The 12212-nt window shown below is 43.1% G+C and overlaps 1 protein-coding gene across 1 annotated transcript in view; it reads right to left on the reverse strand.

Annotated features, from left to right (window-relative positions):
- The window catches only part of TBC1D12 (TBC1 domain family member 12), a 67428-nt gene that overhangs the window by 33135 nt on the left and 22081 nt on the right, over nucleotides 1–12212 (reverse strand). Inside the window, exon 2 of the mRNA XM_056849534.1 lies at nucleotides 9039–9162. Within this exon, the coding sequence (XP_056705512.1) occupies nucleotides 9039–9162 (124 nt within the window). The remainder of the gene's footprint in view (nucleotides 1–9038; nucleotides 9163–12212) is intronic.

A 12212-nucleotide genomic window follows, 5' to 3' on the forward strand; every position in this document is an offset into this window, starting at 1 on the left:
TAGATCTCTCCTGGGATGAGATTTCATAGTTCTTTGGACCCAGCAAAAAGTGACAGGAATATGGCAAGACTTTTGGTACAATGGCATTTTGGCAGCTCCGCTTGTAAATGGATACAGCGTGAGTCACAGCTTTTAATCAACATCAAAATGCAGCTGTATTTCTTCCCAAACGGCCACCATTCTACCAGGAAACAGTTTGTATTCCATGGAGGCTTCTTACTGTTTTATTCACATCTTCCAAAACAGAAAATGGTTTTTCAAAAGAACTCAGCCCTGTCCCCTGGAAATGCAAGACTAAATATAAATTAGAGACACACAAAGAGAGACACACACAGACAGAAAGGGGGAACGGACAAGGGGGAACACCTTGGCTCCAAAAGCAAGAAATTCAGGTTTTCTGCCTTCATGGTTAACTGCTTCAAATATGTAATGCATCATTTTAAGGCATGCATTCACAACACACAGCTGTTTAACATACATACTTAAATCAAAAGACCAGTTTAAATAAAAAAGGGATACATTTCTATATACCTAAAGCAAACAAACATGATTCACTTTGTGTAAGGACAAATGCTCATTATAACTTTATTCCAATAGCTGTCAGTGAAAAGGCTAGGTTACTTGTGACGGACCACAGACCCAATTAAAAAGTCAGTTGAAACTGCTAAATACACCTACAATATGCTCTCATCAACATCTAGAGTACTCCAGTGCACGCTAATGGTTTCATGTCATCTACTTTCTGTCCACATTTTTATCTTATATCATAATCCAAACATGTTGACTAACTTATGCTTACCTATCATCTCAAGAGCAAGGCAATAACTAAAGCCTTGTTTAATCGCACAGAAAATGAGACCATGTCACGAAAGCCTTTCTGAGGTTCTGGCTTCAATGCATCAGCAAGAAATTAGCAGAAGGAAAAATGGTTCTGAATGTAGAACATACAGAAACTAAGAAAAGAAATTGATTTTCTCCATTACAAAAAGATGAGAGCCCATCCCAGAATCATCAGAAAGCTCACAAGAACAGATTAGTGTTAGCCTAAATGTCTAACACTAATCCATGGTCCATGTGATTTATTCCTGTTAATACAGGTGGTGTATCCCTTATCCGGACAACCCCCATCCGGACTGATCCAAAAACCGGATCCTTCGAGCCGGCATGCAGGCAGATCCGTGCTGCCTGCTTTCAATGTTTCCTCTCACCTAAAAAAATAAAATATAGTGTACGCTGCATCGTAGGTGGAGAATGAAAGCCTGCCGTTGTTAGTTTGTTTGTTGTTGCTCTTGTTTAACAGCTGATACAGGTATTCTGGTGAGATAGTTACACCTTTGCTTTCTGGTGGTTCAATGTACACAAAATGTTTAAAATATTGTTTAATATTACATTCAGGCTATGTGTATAAAGTGTATATAAACAAATGAATTTGAGTCCCATTCCGAAGATATCTCATTATGTATATGCAAAAATTCCAAAATATTCCAATGTACGGAAAGATCCAAAATACGGACCACTTCTATTCCCAAGCAGTCCGGATAAGGGATACTCAACCTGTAATAGACAGCAGCTCTATTCAGTAAAGGGCAGGTTTGTTCAATGTTCCAGGATGCATCGGTACTGCCCAGCATCACATCATTGTTTGGGGGATGACTATACCACAAATACTGTCACAGGCAAGCTTTGAACGATTACTGCTATGGTGATTACCATAATCAGATTGTTCAAAGACTGTTCACTGGACAGAGATATGAACTTTAAGTGGTAATTATTAACAGTTTAGAACCTGGGCTAAAACTTCATCTCAGCCATTGTTTTATGTACTCTGAACTGTGCTAACCAAATAAGAAACATCTAGCAAAAGAGCCATCTCTGAGCTACTTTATCTACAGCATGGGAGACGTTTATACTTTGACCCGGAATATAATCAAGACCTTCTTTATGGTTACATGGCGAAGTTATTTAATCAACTTCCTTCAGTAAATTGCAGGTGTGCATTGGATCAATTGCGCCTGAAGCTGATGCAGGAAATCAGTCAAGAATGAAAGACTGGATTACGCATTTAGTTCTTCAGAAATTCTGATACAAATCTCTTTTTAAGAAGCAAAAAAACTTTTTAAAAAGAACCCACAGTGTTTGGGACTCAGTTCATACACCCAAACTTATTTATCACTTCATGACTCCATCCTAGGTTTTTTGAGGGGGAGGGGAAACTTAAGTGGATTTTGATTCTTTTTAAATAGCCTGGTTTAACCTGAGTTAAAACACTGTATTAAAGCTTACAAATTAATGTGTGTGTGTAAAGTGCCGTCAAGTCGCAGCCGACTTATGGTGACCCCTTTATGGGGTTTTCATGGCAAGAGACTAACAGAGGTGGTTTGCCAGTGCCTTCCTCTGCACAGCAACCCTGGACTTCCTTGGTGGTCTCCTATCCAAATACTAACCAGGGCTGACCCTGCTTAGCTTCTGAGATCTGACGAGATCAGGCTAGCCTGGGCCATCCAGGTCAGGGCTACAAATTAATACAGGTGCACAAACATCTGTATTAAAGCTTACAAATAATTTGTTAACTGCAAGATGACTAAAACATGAAGTAAAATACTGCCTTTTTACACAAGAGAGAATTGTAGGGTATAACTTCTAACTTCTGAAGTTAAGCAATGGAGACAACATCCCCAGTGGTCCTATAGACTAGCAGATCTCTGGATTTGTAAATCACTTGAGTCAGAGATTCCATTTTGTATTCATTTTTATGCACTACTAAACAACATTTTGTTCAATGGGATTGAGTTGCAAGTTTACATAGGATTGTAGCCTTAGGATTCAAATAAGTCACCTTGCATAATATCCTCTCATGCACACAGAGATTGCCAAGTGTAAGTCAATCGTCTTTAGTATTAGAATCAGAAATTAATTTTACAGTGCAAAAGACTTGGACTGCATGAACAAAGGTTTTGGACAATACTCTGAGTTTTCCCAAAGACTCTAGTTGCAAAGCAACATGCTTTATTACTTAAAGTAACCTCTTTAAACAAAGGCTTGTTCAGGAACATGAATTTCAAAGAAATTCAATTCCCCACCCCCACTGTCAACTTAAAATATGTTAAACTGCTCTCATTTAAATTCATTCCATCATGCAGGCAGGTATTTGAGATGTCACCCAAGTACTGGAGCTTTTCACAAGAGTCAATTCACACACTCCCGCTGGCATTCATCAAGCAGACATTAATACAGGTTTAAGTAAATTTGTGTTATGCCTGAACTAACCCAAATCACGGTTTAAGAGTTAACGGATCTTCTGAATGTGGGTCTAGTGACTAACTACGGCTACACACTAACGTGACATCCTGGCTTCATCCTGGGTTGTCGCCCAATGAAATTCCATACCTACTCTGGTTTCAAAGACACCTGGAAAGAGCAGCTCAAATCCAAAGCTGTTCTCACATATGCTGACTCTTGCTAGGAGACCCTGGATTCCGTGTCTGCCTGGCAACAGATGTCCATTCACTCCCAGCTCGGCCTCTTAAAGGCCTAGCCATGCAGTGCATGGCTCCTCCCATCCACACCTACAGCAATGTCAATGGAACCTTGGCTTTTTAGAGAGCCTGCGCTTCAGCAATAAATTGGTTCACACAAGCATCCTATCATCCTCAACATATCTAATTCTCAGTGTGGTCAAATCTGTGGATAAGTCCAGAGACAGGAGCCGCAAACAGACAAGCCAGATCTTTCTACAAACCTGAGGAAAGCCGAGAAATCTGAAATCTTTAAATAAAAAAAACCCACTGGAGGTTACCTCCCCCATAAAAGAAACAGCACCTGTAGCTTTAAGAAACAAATTCCCTCTGTGGTCACTGTTATGCAACCACAACAGTGCTGCTAGTTTAAGCTGTCAGTAAAAGGCAAGGGGAAGGGTCAGGACCCTTTCCATGGCTGTTTTGGCCTTTGAGGGAAGTCTCATCGGGGCCAGGATCGGCAACAACCACGGGCACCTTGCACCATGCAACGTCCATTACTCACCCAGGCCTGGCTGCTCACTGTTGTTCCACAGCAGAAACCAATGGTTAGAGTTTCAGACTAGGAACTGGGAGGCCCAGGCTCAAATACCAATTCTGCCATGGTGCTCACTGAGTGCCCTTGGGCCAGTTACACATTGTCAGCCTCACCTGCCTAACAGGTTTATTGTGAGGATAAAGTGGAAGAAAGAAGAATGTTGTAACCTGCTCTAGGCACCTACTGAGGAGAAAGACAGGGATAAATAAAGCAAATGATAAATATAGCTGATGATGAGGGGCTGATAAAAGATCAGATGGTTGGTGGGTGGGAAGGAGAGAAGGAAACAGGAAAAGGTGAAGATATGGGAGCTGCCAAGAGAAGGGAAAGAGGAAACAGGGTGGGAAGGTGGATACATGGGTGAGGAGCCTCCCTCAAATCCTTGCATGTTCCCCACTGCGCAACTGGGCCTGGCCAGGTGGCTGGCACTATACAATTGGGCCGTAGTTTTTCTGGGTACAGTCTGTCATGGGAGAGGAAGGAGACAAAGTGGAACACAGGGGCAGAAAAAGGTAGGTTGCCTGGTGGGCGGGAAGAGAGAAGGAAGCTGGAAAAGTTGAAAGGCTATGGGGGCATTTCAGGGAAGAGAAAAAGGAGACAGTGGAGGAGGGGAAATAAGATGCCCCCGCGAGTGCTTGCAGGTCACCCACTTGTTAACACTTACTCCCCAGACACAGTGGTCTGGGGGAGGGCTGCTTCTCCACACACATTCCCTCTCAAGGCTCCCTTGTTGCCTTGTATTTAGGGATAAGTAGTCATTTATAAATCACCCTCAAATCACATTTCCTGGAAAGCTCCACTCAAATAAGCCGGTGCACAAACAGCACCACTATGGCACCATCTGCAATACTACAACACTGCAAGGCCCACCCCATACCTTATTTGCAAATAACTCGTGTTACCATAGGTATCTTGCTTGGTCTGAGGAGAAGTACTTGAGCAGAGAACCTGAGGACTACCCTGCCAAACCATGGTATCAGTTTCCATTGTTTCTGGCCAACGACAGCCAGGACTTCAAATCCAAAAAAAACTGAGGGCCAAGCAATGGACTGACTGAAGTGAGAACAGACGGACTGTCTTATAGAGGTATAGGGCATTTAGAGATGTATGGCTCTGCAAACCCCAGGAAGAGCTCACTAAATAGTACCACTAGGCAGTATGCCATTGGTTTTCCAAGGAGATGGTCAGGAGAACTATGATCACGCCCCCAACAATGCCATGAAAGAATCAGTCAAGAAGCCATGCCATGGCTATCTTTTGGGTATCTACAGTGGCTAACTAGGTTGTCTTTCTCCTCCAAACACATACAAGTGATCAACAGGGTGAAGCTGAAACCAGTGATCACTGGAGACCAAGCTATGTTACTAAGATGTGGCTTATTCCCCCATGCTTCACAGACAGCAGCTGCAAAAAGAACTATATCTGCTATCATAGCCGGTACCACATGCTCATGGAGAAGGCATTTGAGACAGTGCTGGCATTTCCTGTTGGATATGAAGACCGAGTGGAGAACATGCTCACAACGTGCTGCATCTGACACAACATCTGTGAATCAGGAGGGGATATGCTTCTCGAGTAGCAGCCAGATCTTCCATTGTCATATTAACTGGATGTCTGAGCAGCTTCTACAATCGCAGATTCCAGGGCACCCAATGATCACCCCATCAGGCAGGCAGTCCATAAGAGGTAAAGACTTCCCTCAAAGCCATCAGCCAGCATATCTGGGACGATGATTACTAAAGACCACTGAAAGTCCATGTCTACCTTAAAACTCCCTACCCCAGCATTTCCCTACAAGGTGCCTTCCCCTTTTATATCCAACCTGTTCAAGTTCGAACTCAAAGCTATTCCTGCTTCCTTCTTCCTTAGGAAAGTTCATATAAAATTAACCTGTGTGGTAACTGGGTGAGTGGGGGGAAGGGCTGCCATACACAGGCTCTTGCAGGGGCTTTGGTGGGGACTGTGCACGAATACTCTAGGTATTATCTGTATCCTGCCTCCCCAGTCTGCTTGAGGTAGCTTATGATAATAACATCAATAAAAATTACAATCAGCATAAAATGGTCATTACAGAACCAGTCTAAAAGAGAATCGGAATACTCAGCCAAACACTCGACAAAAATAGTTGTGTCTGTAGCTGATGCTGAAAGGAAGCCCGTGGAGGGACACCCATAGACTTCTCATAGGCAAGGAACAGCAGCAGAAAAGACTCACTTGTGGCAGTCACAGTAAGGGCACAGAGGAAGGCCCGTGATTATCACTTCACAGTGTCCTGACAGAACAATAGGGAAGGAGGCAATTCTTCAAGTCACCAGGTCCCAGACCACATAGGGCTTTATAGGTCAAACCCAGTACATTCAAATGGGACCAGAAATAAGCTGGTAACCACTGAAAATCTTTCAAAATTAGAGTGCTATGCTGATACTAACCCCCACCATGGGCAACCAGGTTCTGAACCAGCTGAAGTATTTGGACAGTTCTCTAAGGCAGCCTAATGGAGAGCACATTACAATAATATAATTTAGAAGCGATAATCTAGAAACTGATAGAAAGTAGATTCCTCTGAAATGTGGTGTTGGAGGAGAGTGTTACAGATACCGTGGACTGCCAAAAAAACAAATGAGTGGGTTATAGGTCAAATCAAGCCTGAACGACCCTAGAAGCTAAAATGACTAAACTGAGGCTATCGTACTTTGGTCACTTTATGAGATGATAAAAGTCACTGGAAAAGACAATCATGCTAGGAAAAGTTGAAGGCAGCAGGAAAAGAGGAAGACCCAACAAGAGATGGATTGACTCTATAAAGGAAGCCACCGCCCTCAATTTGCAAGACCTGAGCGAAGCTGTAGGATGTTTTGGAGGACATTGATTCATAGGGTCGCCATGAGTCAGAAGCGACTTGACGGCACTTCACACACACACACACACAGAGGCGATAAGCACTTGAATTGCAGCAGCTACTGATTAATTTAGAAATAAAATTGCCTTCACTCCAAGGAAGCTGCCCAAGGTGGCTTACAGGCTAGATCCCCCTCTTTGAGGAAAGGGAAACCAGCAGGCAAACCAGCCAAAGGTGCTATGCACTACATTGGCGATTTATTTAAATATTCATATCCTGATTTTCCACAATGGCTAAGGCAGCTATAGGCCTGGTGAAACGCTCTGACTAATCACATCAGGGCCCTGTGGATCAGAAAGATTTCCGTACGGCCTGTAAGACAGAGCTATTCCACCCGGACTATAACTGAGGGCAGCTGCAGGTGGTATCAGTGCTGGCCTCCCTACTCGCCCCCCTTCTCATTTTTACAAATGGGACATCTATATTTATAGGGGGGGTGGCCTGCCTGCTTGGCTATACTATTTATTATGATGCAGTGGGTTCTATATTATTGGTGCGCCATCTGTTTTAATAACTTTTTATTGTTTTAGATGGTTGTGAGTGTGTGTGTGTGTGTGTGTGAGAGAGAGAGAGTATAAAAATCTGTGTTTTATCGTTGTTACCACCCTGAGCCTGTCTTTGCTGGGGAGGGCAGGTCAGAAATATAATAAACAAACAAATACATGCAAGGCAGATCAGGAGGAGAAGAGGCATGCAGCACTTGCTGCAAGCATATTCTATGACACTAAAGGAGCCCCGTGGCGCAGAGTGTTAAGCTGCAGTACTGCAGTCAAAAGCTCTGCTCACGACCTGAGTTCGATCCCGAAGGAAGACGGTTTCAGGTAGCCGGCTCAAGGTTGACTCAGCCTTCCATCCTTCCGAAGTCGGTCAAATGAGTACCCAGCTTGCTGGGGGTAAAGGGAAGATGACTGGGGAAGGCACTGGCAAACCACCCCTCAAACAAAGTCTGCCTTGGAAACGTCGGGATGTGGCATCACCCCATGGGTCAGGAATGACCCGGTTCTTGCACAGGGGACCTTTACCTTTTTAAACAGAGGCAGGGTATTTAGAAAGTTGGGTTGGGCTGAATTTGTATTGGGGAGACGCACTAATATCAGAGGCAGGAGGCCTGTTCCTCAGTTTTTGTGAAGAAAGAGTTAATGTGAAAGACTGAGAACTGCTAGTCTGGAGGGAGGGGGGGCATGGCTCAGTGGCTGCTTGCTATTCCAAGAGTGGCTGAATGTTCCTATGTGCAGATTCCCTGCCTTTGTGTTGCCATCAAACAATAAGGGACTCGATGACATGGCACAGCTTTGCCCTCAATTGGATGCCAGGAACCAGGCTTGGATACCAACTGGGACTTAGGTTGGGGAAAACAGCAGACACTAAAACTGGGATTTGCTGAGACAAGCTAGGTTTCAGTGATGCCTGGGGAGCGGCTGTGGCTCAGTGGGTGAGCCTCTGCTTTGCATGCAGACGCTCCCAGGTTCAAGCCCTGCCAACACGTTTAAAGGACCAGACAGTAGGTGATGTGAAAGACTTCTGCCTGAGACCCTGGAGAGCGCTGCCAGTCTGAGTAGACAACACTGACCTTGACGGACTGATGGTATGATTCAATATAAGGCAGCTTCATGTGTACAAACCACTGGTTTTGTAAGCTAACCACAGTTAAACTAATCCATAGTTTCATATTGGGTCTGAACCAACTCATTGTGATTTATGTGCATATGTCAACTAGCTCACAAAATGAACTGAAACCCTAACTTGTACGTTGCCACTTGATGATTGTTTACTGTATGTAAGTTGAACTCTGCTGCCATTACCATTCTGGTAGATTTATTATTACTATGTTTATAGGCTATGAGTTCTTTACGATTCCAGCTGAGCTACTTAAATGCATGTGACTTCCACCCAGAGGTTGGTCAGAATTTGCTTTAAAATGTTACCGGAAGAACAAATAAAATAGAAAATCTAAAAAAAATTATTGACTATAGCTTCCAGTGGACAATTTATCTTAATCGTTAGTAATACTTTAAGGAAATCTGCTCTATGAAATTCAAAAGACAAAATAAGATATGTTTCCATATGCAACACTACAGATAATCACCTGTTGAATTATTCTGGAGTCTTTCGGAAGATTCTCTTTAGGCGGGACTTTTCCAAACAGTTTCCATCCAGGAGCGCTGTGGACTGCTGGTTTGAGTTCCTTTGTCCTTTTGGTAAAGAAGTTCCTGTTTTTAAAAAAATATATTAGCTGAAGTTAAAATTGTGGTTTGAGTTTCTTGCGCCTAAATTATAAGTCATGACATTAACTGTTAACCAGCATATCTTCATGGCATTTTAATCAATTCCAGCGGGGGACAGGGGAAGAGAGGAGAGAAAGAAAAACCTGTTGTGTCAAATGTTACTACACCAATCTTGAATTTTTTTTCCTAGTCAGGCAAAGTTTAATTATTTAACAGTACAACCTTAAGAATTAATGATTTCAGTAGGATGAGCAGACATTATCTTCTATCATAGAGGAACTGTAACAGTGCACCTGCCACTATCCCTAGGCAGCAATGGGAGGGCTGAAAACAGAAAATCTTACATGGAATATTACCTCTTTAATACTAGGAACGCACACTGTGTGTAGGGCATTCACAGTGCTGTCCTGTGCAGTGAATACTGTGAAAGCAGCATATGCACCTTTTCTCTACTGTTGAACAGCCAGTTATGGTTTATCACTAAAAGCACTGCAAACGCCACATGTGCATCATGTGTCTACATGTTGTTAAAGGTTTCTTAATTACTGTCACATTGTTAAGATCAATATTATTATCACCATGATCACTCTTCCTTCAGTGAGTTCACTGTAAGGATACCATACAGAAGCCCCCCCACACACACACACACACACTTAGGCATTATTATAATTACTCCAAAGTAACCAAAGAACATTAAAAAGCTAACAGACCTAATGCAAATACCATTTCCCCAGCTCAAGAAAAGGAGACATTCCTCTGTATGTCTGCCAAAGAGAAACAAATCAATCACGGCTTTGATTTTTCTTTCACTTAAAGTCTGAAATGAAATAAGAATTTTTTTCCTTAATACCCAGTCCTGACTTTGGTCTTGACCTGGAATTCCACTCCAGGTTTTATTGATTTTCCTGCAGCCTGGGAGTTTCCTTTCTAACCCAGTCATAACTTAGGACACCCCCCTTCAAGGTTGCCTTCCAAACCTGAATCACTTAAGAAGTCTGGATTAAAGGGGCTTTAAGGCACCAAGTCCAATCACTTAAGAAGTCTGGATTAAAGGGGCTTTAAGGCACCAAGGAGCAACAAGTAACAATCCATCATAACCCTAATGACAGCTTAGCCAAACCATGGAGTCAGTTTCCTTTCCCAGCTCAACTGATCCCCCATATACCTGTCATTCTCTTCCTGGGATGTAACTTATGATTTAATTGTCTCATCGTCACAGATAAGCCTACATTATTCAAAGAGTGTGTTTATCCCCTTTGTAACAGGTCCCACTCAGAAAGTTTGAGAAGTCATCTTAAGTGCTGTGAGAAGCAAGGGGAGGGAAGTCACAGAATGCCAAAAATACAGCTGCAATAAGCAGAGGCAATTCAGTTTAAACAAGGATGAGGGACCTAATGGAAGTCCTAGGGACAGTCAGAACAGACTCTGTACCACTTGAACATGAAATAGCATATCTCTAATTATAAGGCGCTCCTGGACCTTTGCAGAATTAATGCTTCTGCCAAATAGATGGTATTCTGTTCACTTCCCTCTGCCACCAACTACTGGTACCTGATAATGTCCTACCATCACTATCAATGGATTATTACAGCATGGAGACTTGGGAGGCTGCCTATCCAGACTTTGGGGAAGGGCCATTATAGTGCTACTGCACTATATGAAGGTCCCAGGTTCAGACTCTGACAATTCGAGTTAAAAGGATCAGGTAGTATGGAGTGTGAGACCTCTGAGATTCCGGAAAGCTGCTACTAAACAAAGTACATAATACTGATAGACTTACAGTGCATTCCTGAAAGGAATGCCCGTGCCGGGCTTAGGAAGCAACCCAGCGACGCTGCCTCCTAAGGAGGTTTCAGCACCGCCGAAACCTCTACCCAGCGCAAAAAAACCAGCAAAAAGCTGGCGTATCTCGACAAAATAAAAAAGGGGCATTCCTGAGCCAAAACGGCTCAGGAGGCCAACTAACGTCGGCCCCGCCCCCTGGCTGGCATTGGAACGCTTCCTGGCTCGCTGCTGCAGCCTGTGTCGCCGGCAGCAGCTGGGTCCAGAGCTGCCACGGCGTCGTTTGGGGACTGCCGTCCGGGCCTGCAAGCCAGCGCTGGGGCCACTCACACCGACATGCGCCTTCCATGCGCCGCCGGTGTGGGCCCTTGCGCCGGCGTGTGCCGTTGCCGACCCCCTAAAGGCTTTCGGCACGGCCACCAGCGCATTTGAGGAATGCGCTGTAATGGTCTGATACAGATTCATGTGTAGGGATAGGTCATAAAGTATAGACAGTGCCATAGCAGAATGAGCTACTAACTAGCTTCTGGAAAATTTGCACACTCCTCCCCACAAGTTACTCACCTGAGTGCCTCCATACAAAACACTGATGGTATTTTGCAATAAGAAGGGGCACATTTGCTTTGGGAAAGAAAAAGCTGCAGATGTAGATACAGAATAAATGAGGCCAAATGTCATATCTTGGTGAACAATAACCTGCCACAGTTGTATGAAATCTCTAGTGCTGTAGAATACCTTATGTAGTTATTTTCCTAGACCAAGTCTTACTTATGTTTAATAGGCTTCTTATAATAGGTAATAGATTAACACTAAAATAATTCATACAGTAACTGTAACCAAACTCTGACTTTTGATTCCAAAGGTAAACTGTACAACGATTATAAGTTTTATCCATGTGGTTATTAAAGCAGTAAAATAAATGCTAGTCTGATAAGAAGGCACTGCACATTTTTCAGTTTTGCACATAGTTTCCATTTCCGAACCCATGGTTTCAAACTTTCCAGAAATTTTAAGCCTCCAATTATTTAATTTTTGCTGTTGACAAATTGCTGCTGAATCTACTGAGAATTAAACCTGCTTCATAATAACCCATTTTTTGGTAGCATCTACTCCCTAATAGACATCTGAATAAACATTACTATAGCAGCTGAATAGATGTATACTATATAAATAAACTATAAGCCTTTAAAAATCACAAAAGAAATTATTAGAGGTAGATGAACAACCAGCAAAGCGCTACTTGTTTTTAAAAC

This window comes from Euleptes europaea, chromosome 5 (genome assembly GCF_029931775.1).
Source record: "Euleptes europaea isolate rEulEur1 chromosome 5, rEulEur1.hap1, whole genome shotgun sequence".
Lineage (NCBI taxonomy): Eukaryota > Metazoa > Chordata > Lepidosauria > Squamata > Sphaerodactylidae > Euleptes > Euleptes europaea.